Raw genomic sequence first — 23,153 nt, 5'->3', positions numbered from 1 at the left:
CCAGAGACAGAATCATGCACTCCCTCTGCCATCAGTTCCACAAGCTGACACATTTATTCTATTCTATGCTTGCTTATATTGCAGTCATTCCCATAAAACATGACACCTACCAATTTTACCACCACACCTTAAACATCCAGGGGGAAAAAAACCAAACAAAGAAAACCCCCAAAAACCTAAAAAACCTGACATAAACCTGAAAAATACCTTCAAGTGAAATTATGAAGATGGACATGACTCTAGAAACACTGTAGCTTAATACTGGAACAAGAACAAAATTTAAAAAGAAAATAAAGTATGTACCAGATCTTAAAACAGTTGGAATTGCCAATTAATTAATTTGACTGTTATTTCTGCTATTGAGTAGAGGCCATCAGGACACCTCCTGCTCACCTTCTTTTAAAGTCCACTTGATTGCTCCTGTCCTCTTGCTGACAGCGTGCAAACTTCCATCCAGGGTTGAAACAAACAACAGTGTTTCTGGCACAGTTACTGAGCTGGTGTTCTGGAAAAGAAAAACCAATATGATGAGTATGATTATTTACTACAGAGTTTACTCGTCACTGTCAGACAGTACATGGGCTAGAACATCCCTTCTTTTAAATGCACAGACTGAACAATTTTCTTGCCCCTTTGAATTCAGTGATTTTTGGTTTGGTTTGGTTAATTTGTTGTTAACACTACGGATGTTACCGTGCTAAGTTCCTCTAGAAACAGACTGGGATATGCTTTAACTCCACCTCCATTTTCAATTTGATATCAAAATCTTCTTGCACTAGAATTAGGAGAGACCAGAGACAGGGCTGATCTAGGAAAGGACTGACAAAAAGACCATGCAGTAAGTTATGAAGAGTGAGGGAGTTCAGAGCAGCTCAGAGAACCCACATGTCAATGTCAAAGCCATTCACCTCACAGGTACACAGAAAATACTCTGCCAGGTTCAGTACCCTAGGAATGAAGAGACATTGGCTGGGTGGAACCTGGATAAATACAACTGAACAATGACCAACAGTCTACTGTGGCTGAGACAGATGGAGCTGCAAGCATTGTCAGCTGCCTCTGAGCAAGGCAAAATATTTAGGATAGATGCAGTTTAAAGGCTGGAGAAGATCCATACTGGTAGATCTCTTAATTGTGGTTTTATACCTCATGTCTCCCAATATTGTCTTCCTGCAGTAGAGAGTAAAGAACACTGTTAAGGAATATGACCCATAAGGATGAGCACATCCACAGGCATCTCTGAGAAAGTAGCTGCCTGCAGGGTTCAAACCTCCATTTCCCATTCCAGTTCATTTTGTCCCTGGGGAGCAGTTTGGTGTCACTGTCTTACCTCCAGCCCAAGCAGGTTTGAGCCTGGCCCTTGCTGAAAAAGGAATTTTATTAAAAGGGTATATCACACAAACACCAAGGACTCAAAACTATGCAATTATTGCAGGAACTAAGTCCAAGGTGTTCCATCACACAAAGCAGAACAAGCATGTTAATTTAATGCCTGCTCTTCTCTTCCTGCCTAAAGATGATCCCAGACATCCCAAGACTGACCCATTTCTGTTTTCCAGGGCTCGAGTAACTTTTCATTTGCAGGCTGTATCTGCATTGCTCATCTGCGTGACACCTGCCACACTGCAAAGTTTCACAGTTAAATATAGTTCTTAACCTACCACACAAAATGAAAATGTATTCATTTTACATAATTATTGTCTTCAATGACTTATTGTAAAAACCAATTACTGGTCATGTTAGAATTACCACAAAGCAAAATACTTAATTGCCAAATTAAAATACAAGGAATAACTTTCTTTGAACAGCTATATATTTTAGTGCAATCCAACTAAAGCATTAAACTTTCAGGCAAAGCACAGAGCTAAAAGGATAATATAACAAGGAGATCCTGCCACATGCTGCATCATTTCCCTGTAAAATACACAGCTTTTCTGATGTTCTCCCTCAAAGCCCTTCCCCCCTGGCCCCACCTCAGGTCTGTGTTTAAGCACTAGTTAGCTGGTGCTAACTAGCCAACACTCAGGTTGCACCTATAAATATTGTACATGCTTCTTTCCAGTCATAATCTGCTGGAGCACACAATTGTAAAACACACAGTGCAGGAAAAATGGAAGTACAAGTCAACAGTACACCAACTACAGATCACAAATAATTGCTGGAAGGCCAGAAAAAAATGGGAGAAGTATCTTAACACATAAATATAATATTAATTACATGACATTGTTAAATTATGTGGGCTGCACAGCCATCTGCACTTAGATAAAATATTTACATCTGGGATTAAACTTTGCAGTGTTTGTTCAAACAGGGAGAGTGCATAACAGTTGCCCTATAAAAAAAGCACCTCGAGATGTTACTGATCAGAACTGAACTCACTGTACATTTCAAGCCAACAACCTGATTGGGTGTAAGAGCAGAGGGGCTCTGTTGTAAAATTAGGAGATCTCAGTCGTCTGTATTATTACTTTTCTTAAACTACTGTAGCCACTGTACCAAAGTAATTAATGAAAATTTTGTCCTCTAGATATACATAACTACACTTAGGATGGTGTAGTTGATTAATCATCTTTAGTCCAGTCCTCCTTAAATCAGCGTTTAAGAAGCCAGATTCACTGATTCTGCAGTGAGAGGGGGAGGACACAACCCATGCTCCACTATCACAACCCTTCAGGGCTGAAAACCATCTGATTGTGAGGCTCAGTTTAGTAAACACAGTGAAACTGCACCTAGAGTGAAACAGTAAATTGAGCAAGAAAATACAACTGTTAAAGACAGGAAATTAAAACTATTCAAGTTCCTTTAAATTGCAGGTGGGAATTTGACACCCAGAATGTAATGACTAGTGTTGAAGTTTAGTTACAGCTAAAATACAACATACAACAAATCCACAACATTGTCTGCATATAAGATTATTTTCTAGGCTACTTCTTATTCTCTGTACAAGTCTTATCTTTTATCTTATCTTACAGAATCAGTATATTCTTCATAAACCATGTTCTCTTCCTGTCTTCTGATTAAGAAATAAACACATGTAACATTTTCACTAAACATTTGCCTGTAAAATAACCACCATGAGTATGGCTGGGTATCACATATCAGGAATACACAGTGTATAGAACATTACTTGTTGTATATTGTAGATTTAACACTTTCATATTTAACACTTGAATATCTATTTATTGGGGCATTAAGGAATTAAATGTGAGCTCTGAAACTCTGATCAAAACATCAGTAACCAGTATTGTCTTCCAGATTGTTGGTGTTTTAGCAGGTTCCTAGGACTTCAAACCAAACAGAAAGGACAAATGTGCAAAGGGTTCCTCTTCACACTGCACTCAGAGCAGGAAAACATTTCTGTACTTCCCTCCAGTCACAAGCTGAACAACAGAGAAAGAAAACCTTAGCTGAAGAAGCGTTCCTGAAAGTTTCAGTGGAAAACCAAGTGAACACCTGGCTGTTGCCTAGACAGTTCTAGATGGTTCTCAGAAAGTTCTCAGGTATTACCAAGATCATAAAATCCCAACAGCTTTTTCTGAGCTTTTCAGTGTAGGACCCTTGGCATGGGAGGGGAAAAGCACCACTTCCAGCTACCATCCCATGGTGTCAGCCATGGTTAGCAGGGAGATGTGGACTTTCCTGGGATGGGAAGGGCTTGTGGCACTCACAGGCACCACGGGAACAGCACCCTGGAAGAGCCATTAGGTGTCTCCAGCCAGGGAACCCACCAGCTCTGGGCCCAGTTCTGCTCCGTGTCCAAGGAGCGTCACTGGGAGCGAAACCGGCACTGAGGCCCTGGGATTCCTGTGACAAGGAGATCCTGCCACATGCTGCATCATTTCCCTGTAAAATACACAGCTTTTCTGATGTTCTCCCTCAAAGCCCTTCCCGCCCCCACCTCAGGTCTATGTTTAAGTTTCACTTCTTCTGAAGGGCTTTCTTATATTCAGCTATCAAAGTCACATTGATGTGGTCACTGCAGCCCCGTGTGTTGAAGATAACATCTCCTTTGGGGGAAAGACTGAATATAGGGCAGATTTCATTAGTTCTTCCCTTACTTATAAATTTGTATTTGAACACAGATGAAATACATAAAATGCCATTATTAAAATCATCCATTCACTCATAATTTTCAAAGCACATGATATCATGCAGTTGACATCACCCAGCTCAGTAGCACACTGACCCTGGTGAAGCATTTGACCTAAATTTAAAAAAAATCCAATGACTCTGTAGATTTTGCTATGCAATATTGCTAATTTATTTTGTTCAATATCTACAGCAGTCACTTGGAGAAGGCTAGGGAGTTAGTATAATAATATGGAAACAAGGCTTTATTATTTCAAATTTTATCAAGCAATAGATAGAAAATTGAACAGATTATTTAAATAATTACTTGTATTTCACCCAGACTGAGAAATTAAAAATACTTTCTCTTGGTTTTATTTGTGACTTTTATCAGTGGCTAGAGACTGAAGTATCAAAGTTGCAAATATTGAATATACTTTATTTTGAACACAAAGCTTTGTAATTAATTGATTAATGGATTAATTAAAGCCTGGGATTAGCACTTCAATGAAAAACTACAAAAAGCTATAAAAATCTGTATGTACAAGACACACTTGTTTTCATTTTTCTGTGAAGTATGTAAGAGCTTTCTCCACCACAAAAAGACATCATAATCTCAGTCCTGAGACAGACTCTATAATAACTGGTAACACAGATCCTGTCCTCCCTCCCTGCAAGGGTGAGGTCCCAACTGTTGTGATGCAATGCAAATTCTTAAGAGACTTTTATTTCATATTGCAATTCTATTTCTAGGAAGATACATCAACTGACTCCACAAAAAATATGTCAGTACATGAAGCAACTAAGCAAAAAGAACTTAATTTAGTGAACAAAGAAAATGAGACGGAAGGAAAACCTGGTTTGGTTCCTTCTTCCATTTCATCTGAAATTGCAACATCTATTTTAACATATCCCTCTTTGGAATTCAGTAAGAGCTTCTACTGTCTTGACAGTCCATACTCATAACAATCTTCCACAACAACAGCAATATAAGGTTAATGATGTACAATAATTTGAAATTACATGGGGACTGCTTTAGAATTAATTTTAATAATTTAATTCAAAAGACAAAATTTCAAGCTCTCATTGGATTCAAATTTGACAAAAGTTTTAAAGCTGACTGTTAATAATTCACAACAGCCTAAAATTTGTGACTAAGCAGAAAACAGCATTTAAGCTAGAATAGAAATATACTATCTAATAGAAAAAGAAATTAACTTTATCTATACTAGTTAAGTCTCTCATAAGAATATTCCCCTCAGTCTAGATCTTTAGATAAAATGTTATAGAAATCCAAGTAAGAAAATTACTCAAAACAATTCTGAAGGACCTGGCAGTCAAGTGAAGGTCAGTGAAAGCTGTAGAACAAGTTCTGGTGTGTGTGTGTGGTGCAGTTCAGTGTCAAGGGTGATAACATCTTTCACCCCAACAGCTCAGATTTTTCTAAGGGTTAGCAAAGCAATGCCTTAGTTTGTTTTATTGTGTTAGAAGAAAACAGATTTCCCATAGCAATAATTTTTCTATTAGTTCATCTGCTTAAAACCACCATTTTCGAAACGAAGGTCACCAGGAAGGCCCAAATGGCACTGAAGTTAGTGGGAAAAGCAGAGAGAAAACCAGGCCACTGAGTTCCTTGAGGTTACAACGCTGCAACCCAGACATACGTTCTGCTGTGGGGGTGATACCACAAGAGGTTCTTCAAGTATGAATAAAAAACAGGAAAACACTTCCCAGTGACCCCGGATGGATGACAGTGTGTGCTGATTTCAAGAACTGTTACTGATTTCACAGAGATAATTGTGTGCTCACGAGTAAACAGAACTGTGCCATGTCTTAGCAGGGAAATAATAATTTTCTTTTCTAAGTCTGAAGTAGGAATACATATACACCAAACTTAATGTGTTGGACTGATGGATGATAAACGATGGATGGTTTGTTAACTATAACAGCCCTCTAATTTCTTTGATAATGCCTGGCTTACCAAACCAAAATGTTGACAAGATACAAATTATCACTCAAGGAAAAAGAACCCATGCTATTCCTCACTCTATACTCAGCCTCATAAACATCAGGCTGTGCATTTGCATTTTACTCAAAAACTATTAAAAACCAGCTTCAGCACTGACAGCACCAGACACTATCCTCACAACAACAAAAGGCCTATACCATAATTGATGCTACTGGAACCACAGCTGGCAAACCAATAAGGACGCAAAGCAAAATATTTTTAGACATTAGCACACACTGCAAGCACTTGGCATATTCATCACAGATAGCCTGTGAATCATTACCCTGGTTTTGACAGCTATCTCATTACACTGCCAGGCTACAGGCTAAAACTCCCTGTGCATGATGAAACCAGGCCATGAAGAAAGTCTTTGTAAAATTCAGTAAACTACTGGGGGAGTTTTCCAGTATAACTAATAATGAAGTTAAGATATGAAAGAGAGTTGACAAAAATATGTTTTATCTTCTTTAGAAAGCAAAATGAAATCTACAGATCTTTTAATCTTAAACTGAATTCTAACATGTCTTTGTTAGGCATTTCTCATCACGCTGTGACCCAGTTCAGTGAGTTCTCATCCATACACCCACCCTCCATGCAGTGGAAAAACTGAGCAGTACGGGAGGTCCACTCCAACTGTTCCCTCCTGGGCTCACCTTGGAGTGGTCTCTCCACCAGGAACTTCCAGCTGAGCTTTCACATTTGATTCTCTGTGTAAAATCCAAATGTACTTCAATAGCCACAAGAACACCAACAATCCAAATGACAGCAGAGTTATAAACACATGAATTTATACTCCAGGATAGAGCTGTCCATGATAATTTAGGTGTGCAAGACAAATTTACATTTCCCTCCCCCACCAAAAAACCCTCTAAACCCTATTACACTATTTTTTGGAGCGACTAGGGAGATTTGCAACTCAAATAAAAAGTATTAACTAACTCAGTGCTTGAATATGTCCTCTGTAAACCTTCTGCTGTCTCACATGGGTTTTCACACCTATCAGTTCCCTGGCCAAACACCTCATGCTGAGATAAAGAACACACCAGAAGAAATAACACCTGGCTGAGGCCAGGGTTTTTCCATGTCAGGTGCTGCCTACACAGTGTAACCCAGCACTGAAACCCATCCCACCGGCTGCAGGAGGGACAGACCCATGTTCCAAATGCCACTTTAATCCCAGAGAGGTTGGTATTTTTCAGTTACACTGACTCCACGTTAAAAGATAAACAAACACAGTTTGGAACATCCCAGGGCTCATAAAAGGGATTTTTCGCTCTAAAGAGAGCTCTAATCGTTACTGGGTAATATTGATGGCAACTGTAATTTACTGACAGCTCTACTGCATTTCTCATTGCTCTGAGATTTCACCTTCTTAATGAGCTCCCATTCAATGGAGGGCAGTTCCAAGAGCTGTAAACTGTGTCACCCAAACAGCAAGAAACAGCATTTTCCCGTCTGTAAAGAACAGTCAGGAAAGGAAGATGAAAGGAAGACCTTGTATGGACTTATACAAACCAAAAAAAACCAATATTAGAGATGGCATATTAGGTAACAAAGAGTACATTTTTCAGCCAAAGAATTTACAAAACAGCAGATCACCACCACTACTCTGAAAAGAAATCTACAGAAAAAACAATCTGAAAAATCTTTAGGCAACCTCATGTTTTTAAGTTACCTCAACACTGAAATTGTATGCCAGTCTTTCTCATGGGAGTTTATTATTCAAGTGACATGAATAGTTTTAAATAAGCCTCCACAGTTAAATGGGTTATTCACAGGTGAGATGACTGGGACTAAGTTCACAGGAATGAAAACTAGTTCTGAAAAGCAATTGAACTACAGAATAGATTTCAACTTGGAAGTCATGGTGAGGATCTACAGCTCACAGAGCAAAAAGACCAGGGTAAGAGCCAAGAAAAGGAACAGAAATGGAGAACTCACTGATCTGAGGTGAGATGGCAGAGCAGGGAAACCAAGGGAAGAGGGAAATCTAGAGAAAAAATGGGCTGAATTCTACTAGGTCATGAGTACAGTCTTTTGTGATTATGCAAGTAAAATTATACAAAATTTAGCAATAATCTGTTGATTTCAAAAATATTTTATGTATTTAAATATATTTCTTAATGTTCTTATTTAGGACTGTTTTTAAAACTCAGTGCGTTTTAAATCAGTATTTTCCTTGCAAAATCTGAAACCCAAACCTGTGAGCACCATGAAAACACCTCAGTCCAGCCTTACAGTCCAGTCTAAGACAAACACATTAGCACTCTACAATAAAGACTGTAAAGTAATTTTTGTTGACAGCCTGCATTTAATTTTTTCCAGTTTCCTAATGAAGTAACAAGACTAGGTATGTTGCCAGCTTAACTGCTAATGTGTTTACTTTACTTCTAAAGAAGGGGAGTGGAGTTATTATATCGCAGGTGAAAAACAAAGCCTTCAGCTTTGCTTAACCTGAACTAGAACCCCATATATTACAGCAGCTTTTTCAGGTAACAATGAACAATCTATCAAAGAACATAACCTAAAATTTTCTTGACTATATTGGAAACAGTGAATGCCAGATGGCCTTTTCATTGTCTCCTGATCTGGAGAACCTGCTAACAAGCACGCCTTTCAGAAGTGAATTTTTGAAGTTAGCTATCCATCTCAGTACACACACAGCAGGCAGCACCCACTGTAAAGTACACTGTTTAAAATTATTACCTCTGTAAAAATAATCTGCTCAGCATTCCATCTGCTTTGCACCAGTTTCCCTATTCCATGCACTTTTATTGCTCCACCTATTGCAATACCTTATAACCAACCTGGTTATTTCTTAAGAGGTTTTGTAGGGCAGTGACTCGTGCACTTTGTCTTCCACCTTTGAATTTAAAACTGCGGGTTTGGATCCCAACCAACCACATGTACATTAATGCACATTGCTGTATTTGCTCTGGAAACAGAACGATCAAAATGCCATGAGAGTATAGAAGGTATGTAGGCAGTCACATGTATTTGGTTATCAATACATATACAGTGTGTGGGTTTTTTTCCAGAAAAAAAAACCAAACCCCCTTTCTTATTAAGGGATACAGCAGACCTTCTAGCATGTCTCACTGGTTCCTGATCCATCTACATAGTTTCAGTTTACAAAAGTTTCTTTGTACTACTGTTTCAAAAGTTTCTCTGTGCTACTTTTTTACAACTGCCTCGCGAGAAATTAACCGCATTCTTATATTGCGAGGATTATGATATACACGTCCAGGTTACATGCCAGGTGGGGCACAGCTGCAGGACCACGGCTGTGGGGCTGGGACAGGCTGTGGGGCTGCAGCCCCTCGCCTGCGCACACAGGGGCACCCGGCGTTAGCGACAGCGGACAGGAGGTGTGCTGGCTCTGCGGACACCGCCGGGCTGCGGGCACCCCCGGCAAACCTTCGCTAACCGCGGCGGGAGCCCCCCCAGCTCCCCTCCCGCGGCCCTCCCCGTGCCCCGGCTGCCCCTGCCGTTCCCCGGCCCAGCGGGCCCGGGCTTACCGCGAGCCTCGGCGGGAGCAGCAGCAGCGCGGCCAGGCTGAGGAGGAGGCGGCGGAGCGGCTCCATAGCTGCACCGCGGGGCCGCTCCCCCCGCACGGCGCTGCCTCCGGAGCGGCGCGTCCGGCGCTCCCCGCGGCGGGCGGGGCGGGCTCAGGGACCGCCCGGCCGGGACACGCACGTCACCCGCGGGCGGACGGGCCGCGCCGGGCACCGCGCTCAGGGACCGCCCGGGCGCGGCCAGAGGTGTTCCGCGGCTTCGCGCTGCCGCCGGAGCCTCCCCGTTCGTGTGAGCCCCGACCGACCCGCCGCCCGCTCCGGGGCTCGGCTGGCAGCCCCATGGGGAGCCGCGGGGTGCGGTGGCAGCTGGGTACTGCTGCTTTGTTTTTATTAAAAAATACCTAAATCCAGGCAGCACCAGTCAGTCGCCTCCCTCCCCCGGAATAACTGGGTGGTCAGGCGTTGGAAGGGGCTGCCCAAGGGAAGTGGTGGAGTCACCGTACCTGGAGGTGTTGAGGCATCTGGATCTGGCACTGAATGATATTTAATGGTTTGGGGGCTACAGTGGCAGTGCTGGGTACACAGTTGGACTTGATGATGCTGAAGGTCTCTTCCAACCTTGATGACTGTGTGTTTCTTGTTTTCCTACTGATTTTGTGTTTTCAGAACAGATAATTCCAGATGCATTTGGCACATCTCCTGCCTTTGACAGACTTAGTTAACCCTGGGCCTTGCAAGGCCTTAAATAAATGCAAAAAAACCCCCAACATGCCTCCTTGAACCGAAAAAACAGGTCCAGGCTTCTCTGAACAGATAAAAATAAACACAAAAAGTATTGAACCAAATGGAAGAAGCTTTAAACAGAAGAGAGTAAATTTAGAGTGCCTGGCAAAGGCCCAGTGTTCAGCCACCTATTTATATAACAAAGCCACTTTGTCCTTGTACATTGTTTGCTTTTTTATGGTGATATCACTAATGGAGCTGCAGGGCACACGGAGTTCTGGGCATGCCATATGCACACACGAGCTCCCACAGTGAGCGTGCCTTTGATGGTGGGCAGGAGACACAATAATTACCCAGAATCACAGAATATCCTGGCCTGGAAGGGACCAAGGATCATCAAGTTCAGCTCCTGCACAGGGCAGCCCAGCAATCCCACCCACTGCCAAATGATGATCTGACCTGTAAGTCTGAATACATAAAAATACGCTGGAGCTACAAACAACACTGATTCCTGTTCTCTGATGTGTTTCTTTATGGGGCCTTGACTTTTATGAATTTGTGCCATGTGAGAACAAGCAAACCCCTAAACACATTGTGTGTGCCACAGCAGCAGCACCCTGCTACCGCAGAGGAGGAATTTATCAGTTGCTGTATAAATGCTGTAGTGTGCCAGATCCAAGCTGGAGTTATTTCACACTAGTGTCTCCCATGGCCTCATGGGAGATTAAAAAAAAAATAAATAAAATCGGCTGAGGTAGGAGGGGAGCCGAGTGTTGGTGAGCATCCTCAGCTCCCAGCTGCTCCCCTCAGGAACCACCTCAACACCCGCTCTGCCGGGGCAGATCTGACCGGGGCCTCAGCTTTTATATTTTTAATACTGAGCCCTACTTCTTCACAGCAACAAAGCTCTAGAGCAAACTAGAAAGAGAAGAGTACTACTGTCCCTGAAAAGGCGAAAAGCTGCCTCACACGGCGGGGGGCGACATGAAACCACCGCGCTCCCTCAGACCCTCCACTTGACCTCCCTGTGCCGCCCCGCCCGCTGCCCTCACGCAACCCCGCCCACCCTCGCGCGCAACAGCGCCCAAATCAGCACGTGCCCCCGGATTCCAATTCTATTGGGCGAGACGGGGGGCGGGGCTAGCCTCTCTATTAAAAGGAGCGCGGCGGATTCTGGGTCTCTCTTTCGGCGTGGCCAGCGAGGTGAGCGGTGGGGTGGCTTTGGAGCGGGCGGGCGGTGGGGCCGGGCCGCGGTGATGTCTCTTGACACGTGTTAGACTGCTGACATACATGAAGCAAAACTACTGCTGAGCGCCCCGGCTGCTTCCACCCTGCGGGGCGACCGGAGTGTACCGCATCAATAACCTCCCCTTTACTCTCGGTGTTTTGCAGGGCCCGTGCGGCGACCGGCGGCCGGGAGCGGCGGTAAATAAAGCTTGTGTGCCCCAGAACGCGTCCGGCTGGTTCTTCCGCGCGTGCCGCACTGCCTTTGACCCGGCGGTGCCCGCCTGGCGCCGCCGGCCAAGCAGCGGTGCTACAGCGAAGCGCTTGTTCATAACTGGCGCTGCTCGGCCCGACCCGGGCGGCGCTTTTAAAAGCAAGTGACATTTGTTCGCGTGCGTGCCACCCTCGCGGGGACACAGCGGGAGCGATCTGCCGCATCTGCCCGCCCGCCCTCCTGCAAGGGCGGCCCGCTCCCGGCCGGAGGGCGGTGCCAGGGCCCAGCAGAGCCGGGTCACTCAGCGCGGTGCCGTGTGACCCCACCCAGCCCAAGCGGCGGCTGTAGTTTTCCTTTAGTAGTTCAGGGTTAAGTTGTAAAAAAGGAACAAAAGGCCTGGGATTCCTGCCTAGCTGTTGCAGGGTTAGAGCAGCTGGGTGAACCAGCTTGGAGGCAGAAGAAATGCTTCCAGGACTGGAGGTCATTATGCACGTGGTGCAAAACACCTTAAAAGACTGCTGTGACTAAACTGCAGCTTCTTAGGGGGGGTGCTGTTTTTATATGTCAGTCGGGGGAGGTAGAGCATTTTCTGTCAGTACACAAGATGTGTAACCACACAGGACATACAGGAATAGGGCAGGGTCTAGGCAGACTGTAAGGGATTATTGAGCTCAAAGGTGGCAGATGTGGATGTGTGTCACCTCTGTTCTGTAACTGCTGGTAATCCTTTCACAGTTTTACCAGGTATGCAAACATGTTCTTAAAGCATATTCCTTATATGAATACTAGCTGGTGTGGTGAACTTCAGATTCATGACAGTAAAATTAAATTTAGCTTTTCCTTTCAGAGCTTAGCACTGGTTAACTCTGAACCTGTCATGCCACAACCAGCAGGCACATTTATGACTCTGCAAAGCATGGGACACACTCTTATTAGGAAGCTGCCTTTCTAATAAGGTTTTTAAAACAATTTGCACTAGATAGTGGCTGAACGCTGTAGAAATGAAATTTACTGAGTTGTTTGACATGGGATAAATTTATTTAATAAAACCAAGCAAGCAGATTGTAGTTACCCACAGTTTATGAAGTGCAGTATGACAATCTTGTGTAATAAGTCTAAATCTGTTTACACATTAGTGCATCTAGTCCTTTGACTTAAGTTATTGCACATAGAAATTAACTCATATAAAAGACCTGCGTACAAGACATGCAGACTTCATGAAAGGCAAATAATGCCTACAAAATCAGCAAACCCCAGAATATACACAGCCTGGAATGGTCAAGGAGGAGTTCAGGTAACAAATATAACTACTAATATTTCAATTAAAGGTAACCAAAATAGGTGTTCAAATATAGAATTAATTTTAAATATATTAAATGCTTTTGTTTCAGGCAAGGTGCTGTTTAAAAAACCTTCAATAGAATAGCTTCATTTAGAGATGGTAAATCATCAAGTTATACATGGAAATTTTGATTCACATCAAATGTGACAACACAACATACAAAAAAATTTCTTAAAAAATTACTTGGAAAAAAAAAAGAAAATCATGTTATAAAAGGAGAGCCAAAACTCACCTTTGTTGTAAACTAAAACATTTTCTGACATCCATGAACAGTTGGCAACACTGAGTATCAGAAAAATATTAAGTGTTAAGGAGTGGATATGTAGTGTTCGAACCTTGAATTTACTGCATACATTTAGCCTTGATTCATTACACCTGACAAATTAAAGGCAGCTCCCCCTTCCCCTTTAGTTTTGGCCACTAATTAGCAGAAAGAGCATTTAATCATGATCAGCTCAATCAACTGCAATGCTTGAATTCCTATGCCATGAAGTCCAAGAAACCAATGCACGGGGGTCAAAATCTGTCAGCCACAGCTGCTTGCACAAGCACCAGGTGCTGTCATGTGTGGGGCTGTAACTGAGGATCCCAGCCCATGCCTTGGGTGTAAACACAGTGCAATGGAAAAGACTCACAGCAACAAACTCCTGTCAGAAAGAATGGGTGTTCCATCACAGCAAGAGGCTCCGTGCACGGTTAGGTCGCTACTCCTGGAGATGTGCAGTGTTGACACTTGGTGTGTGTGCTCATGTCCCTATAAACATTCAGAATTAATCAGGAACCAAGGTGATTGTACCTCACTATAAGGCGGCTTGCTATGGTTTGGTCTCATGGCTTTACCAATTTTTTTTTCCTCATTTACAAAAATCTGACAGTCCCACCTTCACTGATAGTTGTGTGTTTTATGGCTAATTGCTTCCCAAAAAAAGCAGAAGTTCTGTATGAAAAAGTAATGTGTATACAGCACATTGAATCACAATATCACCTATACATCCAATTTACATTCTTTTATCCTGAAAGCATTTCATATTTCGATTGCTTGACACAAGCTATTGACTGCAGAAGTGAAAGAACATAAAATAGTTCATTCTACACCTCCAACTGCCTGAGAAAGAAAAATATTCTTCCAGTTTTATAAATTCATTCCTTATTTAGGATTTTTTCCATTTGGCACGCAGTTCCTTTGCTGCCAAACAACTTTTCAATGCTTTAATGCACATTAACATAGCATGAAAACAAGCTGAACGAAAGGTGCATCAACAAGCTCCTTGATCTGTTACATTTGAGTTCCTCCTCCCTCCCCACAAAGAACAGGTCACCTCAGCCTCCCAGTTAAAATCCTGATGGCAGCCAGTACAAAAATAAATCAACAGCTTAATGGAATGGAACTTCATGTAGCTGAAGTACACGGGAACAATAACCAGGCAAGTGAGCACACAGGAACGGGGAAAGGCAGTCCTTGGGAGGGGGGAGAGTGGCACAAGTTAAGGACGAGAACTACAGCACAGTTTATAAAACCATGAGAGTAACTTTTATAATACTGTAAACTGCAAGAGTCTTCACATGTCATGGTTGATCAGAGGCCTCCGTGCTCAGATCTTGAGGAGGGCATATGGAGGAGCGGGGATCCATGGCTGAGTGCATTAAAGGAATATAGACATCATCCATGTTTGGCATGACAAAGATTTTCTGGGAAAAAGATGCAATGAAATGAAGTTACATTACATATGTCACTTGAAACCTTAGTTTTCAAATTTTAGTTTAAAAAATGCAGCACATTTACAGAGAAAAGGTTCTCAAGCTCAGCATTGTTTGAGTCACTGCAGTGCCCATTAACTGAAACCATTTTGTTGTGTTACAGCTGTAAATGAAACTCGGAAATATTAATATCTCTGCATATTTCATTCAATTAAAATGGCACTACAGGAAACATCACCAACTCTTCCTAATTCCTTTCTCAGCTCTTACCTATCCATATACTTTCAAAATGCACTTTTAATAAAATAATTGATTTTGATTTCTGGTTGATTGTATAGGTTGGGGTCCAGAATCAAGCTGGTCACTATTCCTATCCTACATGTATTTGGAGGGGGCTTCTTTCTTTTTGCACTATGGTTAACGTGGTTTTTTAAAAATTACTTTAAAGGAAGCAGTAAGAGGAAGTAGTGCCTTATCTGTTCTTAATTTTAGGTAACAGTTTGGCCCCCTATCATCTAAGAACATGTAGGATATTTTACCATGGTACCTATTTCAAAGAAAGGTCATTTTCATCTCTAAAACAGATTTCCACCCAGGTCTACACATGAGTCTTGAGACCATCCCAGCAGTCAGTTTCAGCTAAGCTCTCAACACCCATCCCCCTGGCTGGGAGCAGTGGAGGACATGACTGATTATAAATGAAATAGAGGACACGTGAAAATTAAACATCCCACCCCTTTAATTGACCAAAACTATCATCAATGAAAGGAGAATGTGAAGGGAACACACCTGGAACTCTTGCTCCAGTTTCCTTGCTATCCAGTCTGTTACATGAACCAGAGTCACTTCTCTCTCACCAAGTTTTGGCCGCGCTTTTAACTCCAGGTAGGGAGGCCTTCGGAAGCCGTACCTGGGGACCGGACACAGAGCAGGATTTACTACAGACACTCTAAGAAAGTAAGTACTTAAAACTGTAACAATTAGCTCTTAGTAACAGTTCCTACCTCAGTTACAACTAATTACTACTGCTCCTTGCCCAGAACCCACTTGAGCCAGCCCGTGGGGTAGCACACCTGAAACATTGCCCAGAGCTCTGCTCTGAGCTCCTCTTACCATATTCTGTCAGTGGGTGGAGGTGGAATGTTAATCACTAGTGTTCCTCTGCACTCCTGTACTTCAACTGTTAGCAGCAATGGAGTATTGGAGACCTCTTCAATTTTTTTCTTAATAAACTCAGTCTCTGTTGCTTTCTGAAAGTATTTTGACTTCGTAATTTTATCCACAATTCTCATGATTTTACTTGTCCGATATCCTCCAACGTACCTTTAAATAGAGAATAGAAAAACGACATCAAGATAATTTTCTTAAACCTATTTGCTAAGACAGACATGGATTTTCTATTAAATCATTAAAGTTTTTGATATAAAAATTCTGAACAGATACGTGGCCAAGCAGTACATCCTAGGGTCTGCACCCAGCAGCTGTATTCTGTCAGCTACGAGTGTCTGGCAGGAACTGTTCAGTCTGAACACTTTCCCAGATGGCACTGGAAACAACCTTTTTTAAAACTGCAAATACACTTAGACCATTAATGCCAGCAAGCTGGCATGAGAAGTGACAACTTCCCTAAAACCATTAAAAAAAAAACTGTCAAGACACTGATGCACCAAGATGTGCACAAATCATCAGCATAGAAGGCCCAGCCATTATATCTGATTATTTAACTGTGTGTGCTGAACAAAAATGTTTTAATTTTAAGGTACTGTAGCATTTACAAGTATAAGGATGCTGAAAAAGAAGAGGAAAACAGTTTTGGCAGTGGGTGGAATGATATTCCAAAAATGGTTAACTGTGTCTGCAGAAAGTGGGCTTTTCCTGGCAATTGTGTCAGACAGCATTCCTGGCTTTTGAAACATGCTTTAAGGGCTGAATATGTTTTTTCTTACCCCTATCTCATGTTGGAAATACACACTCCAAAAAATAGCACATTTGGTATTTTCCACAGACTATATCGTGTCTAATTGTGGCTCTTGGTGTTATGTAGCAGAGATAACCTTCCTAAGGAAATGACATTTTCCTATTCAGGGAAAAAATAAATTTTTTCTTACACAAACTTTTACAGTTTTGTCCTTAGCACAACATAAGACAAAAAACTGTTCAGCTGATATAAAAAGAGAAAATGAATTTTGTCTTTGGGATTTTATACTAGCTGTATCTTTACCCAGAGAAGGAAATTATTCTCCCACCAGATTCTGTAGTGGTAGTAATGCACATTTTTAATAGGTGTAAGAAATTTTTTTCAGTATTTTGCATTAAGATTCTTTATTCTCCCTCTTTGTCCTCTTGATAAAGAGTTCTTTATATGGTCTATGAATTTCAAGAAGATATGAAATGCATCAATTGCAGTAATTCAAACAACTCTTCACACAATTTTCAAAAGTGTTCAGGAGTAAAATACTAAAATTCTCTGGAACATTTTGAGTAAGTCATGAGCCTGCTGATATATTCACTGTAAAAATCACTTAGATATGTTCAGACATAGAAAACATTGTGATTGTCTCAGACATTCTGGGCTCAGACATTCAGCTTTCTCACTGCATGGCATAATTGCAATCAGATGCAGAAAGCAAAAAATCAGAGCCACAGCCAAAACAAGGAATGATGTGGCATCACTGATGTTGGGAAATTTTCTTTGAAATCCATGCACAGCATCAGAGGGCAGTATTGCACAGCCCACAGACACAAAGTCCTCAAGGGGAGAAAAAAAAAAAATCCAAATCAAAACTGAGCAAGAAAAACAGGCTTGAGTAACAGTTGTTTTCTTAAAGAAAAGAAAATGGAATGCTGGCAATCAGGGATCAGCGGGATAAGCATACGAGTAATACTGCATAGAGAGGGTTTCAAGTTTTCACACAAAATCCTGTTCTTGGCTCTGCTACCAGGTGGGACACAGCGGGGAATGTCCCCAGAGCTTCTCTGGCCCCCCAGCAATCCAGCAGAGCAGGGATGGGAGGTGTCCCTGCAGGGCTGGGGTGAGCAGGGCTCCTCTGCTGCCCGCTGCCCTGGAAACGGGCGGCTGGGGCTGCTTCATGGCCTGGACAGCCTCACACTCTGCCATTCTGGGGACAAAGAGCATCACAGGACTGGCACCAGCTATCAGGTGTGGGGGGAGGGAAGGATTAAAACAGCTCACCCTTCTGCTCCTGGGGTCACCTGCTTCTCTCCTGCCAGCTCAGGAGCATCATCTTCCTCCGAAGAGCCAGCGCTGGAGGATTCCTCATCGCTGTCTGCCAGACAATACGCCCTTGGCCTGAAACTGAAACAATGCAATTTCCAGGTCAAATGGAATATCCTTAAATAGCAATTCATCCTGTACAGCTCTGGCTGACATTACAGGTTCCTGAACTGTCCCCTCCCCTCTTTTATAAATGCTATCTAAAAGAACAAAACCAAAACCACTCTGAAGCCAGTCTGGCAGAACCAGCTTTCAAAACAGAAATCTGTTTTTCCCAGTGGAACATAATCCTTCATAAAAAGAGGCTGGCACGGGGGTGGCTATTCTACATACTCAAATCACATGTGGAGATTCAAAATACATTTGGAAGCATCTCTGTTGCGGCTCATGGTTTTTCATGAGTTGAACAGAATTAGGATTGGACAAACCATTTCATTTGAATGTCGTGGGGGAAAAAAAAAGTAAAGTAATAAACAAGTGTTGCCCTTTGGGTACAAAATACCACACAGTAGTGACTAATTCCTAGACTTGAACTGTGGAAGATTTTATGTACACAGTCACAAGAAAAATTTCAAATCTTTTAAACGGATTTCAATGAGAGAAGGATACAGTGGATACACTTCAGAATTAACAGATCTTTACTGAATGCAAGAGCTTGAAACAGTTATACAACACAGGTTTCAAAAACATATGGCTCTAGCCCTAGGGATTATACCCACGAATATAATACTCTACAGCATGTTCAGAATACACTTTATAGCTGTGCCTTCTTTCTTTTTGTGTGTGTGTGTTCTTGCAAATGTATTTGAAGCATTAATAACCTCAGACAGGGCACGGACTGAGGCCACTGCCTGTTATTCTGTACACAGGACAAACTGGTGGTTGCTGTATGAAGTCCTAATGTGAAGGGACAGTTCAAGTGCAGCTCACAGTGCACAAGACTCCTTCCCCACTGGAGCAGTAATCCCAGGACCTGTCCATACTGAAGTGTTTCCTACTCAGGCTGTGGAATCAAGATTGCAAACCTCTTCCTATCCTGTTTTGTACCTGCAGAGGAATGAAGGAGCAAACCAAACTGAGCCACCTCCCTGAGGACATGGGGGATGGTGGGTGGTGCCTGTCACTGGCCCAAATAGCAAGGCTGGAGCTGTTCCTCACAGAAATTCACGTTTTTAGGTCAGATTCAAACTGTACGTTTTCCACCAGGGTGTGACCTCACTTCTCTTTCCTGTGCACTTTAGCACCCAATTCAAATCGTGCTCAGGGCATTCTCAGGTCTTTCAAAGGTGTCACCTTCTTACCAGGTGTTTTATTTCCTAGTTGGAGAGGTCCTCTGAAGTGCCTCAGAAACACCACGTGGCACAGACCACAGGATTTCCTCGCATTAAACAAAGCAACAATAAATAAGCTTGAGTGAGATTTCAGGGGAGCGCTGTATACAATGGACCATTTATATGGCACAAACATTGGCAGAAAAAAATCACTTTGGAGCTACTCTATTGTTCCTGTAAAGATTGCACAATATTTTATGAATTGCCATTTGTCAGTTTGTTTTTATGTGGTTCAACAAAGCCAAAAGGACTGATGGGTTAAGAAGCTACAGTAACTTTGGTTAACCTGCCTGCTTTTGCCTCAACTCCTGTTTAGCAGTATCTGTGATGTATTCCTTTTATAAAATTGGCAATTAAATAGTTTCCTATTCTTTCTGAGAGCAGCACTTTCCTGAGAGGGCATGCTAGACAGCATTACCAGACTGTCTCTGCACACTTCACTTCTATTTCAAACAGCAAGTGCAACAGTGACCCATTTGTCTTGCTTTACACTGACAACAGCCACAGACAGTTAAACCCCAGAGCTGCTCCCCCCTCTCCTCTCTCTGGATGAGTAGGTGCCTTTCTCACATCACTTTGTGGTTACTGCATCTCAAGAGATGGTTTGTTCTGAGCTCCTAAGGGCCAGAAATGAGCTCAGCAACCAACACACATCACTTACTGACAACATGACCATGGATGCAAACACATGCAGAGTAATTTGATTTGTCACAGCAACTGTCAACTGATAATTTTAAAAGCCAGTAGAATTAAAATTAACTAACACATTGGAAGGCAGAGATGAGAATCAAACTGTTCTATACTTTTCAGTCCTTAATTTATTTAATATCCATTTTAAGAAAAAAAAACCAAAAAAGCAACCAAGCAACAAAAAAACCCTCATCCAAACTAGAATACATTAGACTGTTCTTTATGTAAAGCTTCTACCTGGCCCTGAGCTTTGAAACATCCCAACCCTGTGCAGGGAGCAATGCAGTTAATGCTGATACCTTCAAGTAACTGGTTGCTTGGCTACAGGCACTTAAATCTGCCTTGCTGGGGGCCTATAGCTCAGCCAGCAGCAACCTGATTTTTAAATATGAATCAGAGTGTTCACTAATGATTTCTGAGGCTGTTCCTGCACTGAACAGATATGAAAATACACAAAGAAAATCCTGAAGGGGTGGGGAAGAAAAGCAATAATTTGATTTGTATAGACATTTCCTCCTCTATCCCCCATTTTTTGGGTAGGTAGGATTAAACAGATTTTGAAAAATTCACATCTACCAGTTATAGTGATGTAAATTCAGAAATATTTATTTCAAGCAGTGACAATGAAAATCTAGGTCGATCTAAAATCTTCTGAATTTCTACCAGTGTATGAGATCATTCAGCCATTAGTTTTTTTCACATTTATTTTCTTGTCATGACTGCACTGAAATATAGTGCTGCTGTAAGTATTACTTCAAGCTATCTCAGAATAAATGGCCAGAGCTATGACATAAGTATACAAAGCATCTAGTATCTTAATTGTGAAAGACCATACCATTTTGTTTATAGCTAAACAAATGGCCAGATTTAGAGACTATTTTCTTGATTTGTAGGCAGTGGTTGTCCACTAAATCAGAGACCACCTACTGTTCAGGGCCTGCAGATTTAGGTACAAAGAGAATACAGCACAAAAATAAAAATGGACCTCAGAGCTGGGAGTGGATCCATCCAGGGATGGATATTTGATAGGTGCCACTCACTAGCTTAATACAAATGGGCAATGGATGACATTCAAACATGGCCAAAATGAGAGGGAAAGCACAAATACAAAGGAGGTAAGTTACTGTATGGGGTCTGCTAATTAGTTAATCTACATAAGGAATTTCACTTAGGCATAGCAGGCAAACAGAAGGTGGCAATGAGGAAAAATAGAGACTAAAGCAGGGATGGGATTACTCCCACGATGCAATAAAGCTTTTGAAAAGGTCTTTACATAACAATTAGAGCCTGTTTACCTTCCACATTGTTTACTACTCCATGGTTTCCAGCTGCAGCCATACCATGCTGCAGTAGCCTGTTACACCTGTCTATTTCTGCATGTGTGTACCTCCAGTATTTGAGTTTTATCTGACAAAACCCCAGATCAAACATTAGACAAAACTAAATTTTAGTCACAGGGCATTTTAAAACCCAAGTGATATATATATATATAAAATAATTGTACCACAGAAGCCTTTCATTAAAATTATTATCAATAGCGTGACCAAACAATAAAGTAGCACAGAAAAGCCACCTTCCACACCCACTTGTATAAAACATCCCCAAAACCCCTTTCAATGTACTGCAGAGCCAGAGCTGCAAACACACAAGGGAAATCCCAGCTTTTCACAATGAAAGCACCATTGCCATCCCTTACCCTTCCCTGCCGATCTCGCCAACCTTAAACGCCTCCCCAAGTGGCTCTTTACCAAGTTTGGTCAAATTCATCTTGGTCTCCAGGGTCATTAGAAAAGATCCATTGTAGGACATTTCCAAATCAACCCAAAGTCCTAAAATAAACAACAGAAAAGATGTCACTTGAAGAGCAATCACAAAGCAAGCTTTCTGATCACATTAAGCTCATGGAACAAAGCCAGATATAAATCCAAGGCACACTGAAACAGAGTGGTGAGTATAGCTAATGGTCTAAAAAAAAATACTCTGATTTACACACATCTAAACTGCTTAAGAGATGTGGAATGAGATAAAGGAAATAGAATACCATCAGGGATTCACTTCAAAACTATTTACAGCATTGCTCCAAGCCAAGCAGTAATGGGGACACTCCTCCGCATCACTGACGCTGTCCAAGTGAAGCACAACTTGAAATCCCAGAGCAATATTTGCTTCTCTCACACCACAACCTTGCCCCTTGTTTTGCCAGTGGTGTATTGAAGATCTATGACAAGGTTCCCTCAGTGACTGAGCTACAGGCATTCTTTTACGATTCAGTGTAAACAGGGTCATTACTTACACAATTCTAGACGTACAACATTAAGTTAAATCCTATTGTCTGTGCAAACTATTTGCTTTTTGCAATCTCCAAAAGAATTGTCTTGGGAATACCTTAAGATTAGCTCAAGCCTTTTAAGTGACCCCTGCACCAAAGCAGTAGGATTTGTCATCCAGATTAGAAAACAGATGCCAATAAACACAGATTATACCTCTTCCTCTTCCAGATATTGCAGCTGCACAAAACATTCCCTCACAAGTACCTGGCAAATCAACCACTGACCCATTCCACTTTTATTTACTTATTTGGAAGCAATTAATGGTGAATAAAACTGAAACCAGGACAAATGGTAACTACCCTTTGTGTTTTATTGTTCTAGAAAAATCACACTTTATCAGTTAAAGAACTATTGTTTTCTTTTCTGGAAAAACACATCCTTATCATAATCCCACCCACATTTGGTAACAGAAACAGAGGCAGCTCCCAAACACCTGCTCACTGGCACCCTGTGAGGTTACATGCTGGCAGCAGGATGAAGGCAAGTTGGTGCTTTACTAACCCAAATAACTCTTTTCCATCACATTTTTTCTAACCCTGTTCTAAAACCCAAACACAAGAACTCAAACACAAGCTTATAAGGATTTTTTTTCTCTTTACAGTAGGAAAGTGTCAGTAAGATCATAAAAACAGCTTAATAGATTTTTAGGATAATCAGAGTCAGCAGAACTCAATCATCAATATAATTTTAACAGTAGATCAAATGAAACAAAGGATGCCATTACTGACAGGGAAAATTCCTTCTGACCAGAAAATATTCTTACACTTTTTCCAGA

General features: G+C 41.9%; 2 protein-coding genes and 1 non-coding gene across 6 annotated transcripts in view; 1 reads left to right on the top strand and 2 right to left on the bottom strand.

The window, feature by feature from the left end:
- Positions 1 to 9,769, bottom strand: part of ERN1 (endoplasmic reticulum to nucleus signaling 1) — a 32,489-nt gene extending 22,720 nt beyond the window's left edge. The window contains exons 1-2 of the mRNA XM_041485687.1: positions 9,595 to 9,769; positions 394 to 505 (exon numbers count right to left, since the gene is read on the bottom strand). Of these exons, the coding sequence (XP_041341621.1) occupies positions 394 to 505; positions 9,595 to 9,660 (178 nt within the window). The 5' untranslated portion in view covers positions 9,661 to 9,769. The remainder of the gene's footprint in view (positions 1 to 393; positions 506 to 9,594) is intronic.
- Positions 9,770 to 11,792: 2,023 nt separating this feature from the next.
- Positions 11,793 to 11,924, top strand: LOC121363495. The gene has a single exon (XR_005956710.1). It is a non-coding gene; the product is annotated as a small nucleolar RNA SNORA50 (small nucleolar RNA).
- An 847-nt stretch (positions 11,925 to 12,771) lies between these two features.
- TEX2 (testis expressed 2) overlaps positions 12,772 to 23,153 on the bottom strand; it is a 44,951-nt gene continuing 34,569 nt past the window's right edge. For all 4 annotated transcript variants that reach the window (XM_041485889.1, XM_041485886.1, XM_041485888.1 and 1 more), the window contains 5 exons: positions 21,745 to 21,877; positions 17,986 to 18,108; positions 15,906 to 16,115; positions 15,582 to 15,702; positions 12,772 to 14,783 (listed from right to left, as the gene is read on the bottom strand). In XM_041485889.1, the coding sequence (XP_041341823.1) occupies positions 14,661 to 14,783; positions 15,582 to 15,702; positions 15,906 to 16,115; positions 17,986 to 18,108; positions 21,745 to 21,877 (710 nt within the window). In that variant the 3' untranslated portion in view covers positions 12,772 to 14,660. The remainder of the gene's footprint in view (positions 14,784 to 15,581; positions 15,703 to 15,905; positions 16,116 to 17,985; positions 18,109 to 21,744; positions 21,878 to 23,153) is intronic.

This window comes from Pyrgilauda ruficollis, unplaced genomic scaffold (genome assembly GCF_017590135.1).
Source record: "Pyrgilauda ruficollis isolate IOZ18807 unplaced genomic scaffold, ASM1759013v1 scaffold72, whole genome shotgun sequence".
Classification (NCBI taxonomy): Eukaryota; Metazoa; Chordata; class Aves; order Passeriformes; family Passeridae; genus Pyrgilauda; species Pyrgilauda ruficollis.
This window is presented reverse-complemented; position numbering and strand designations above follow the sequence as displayed.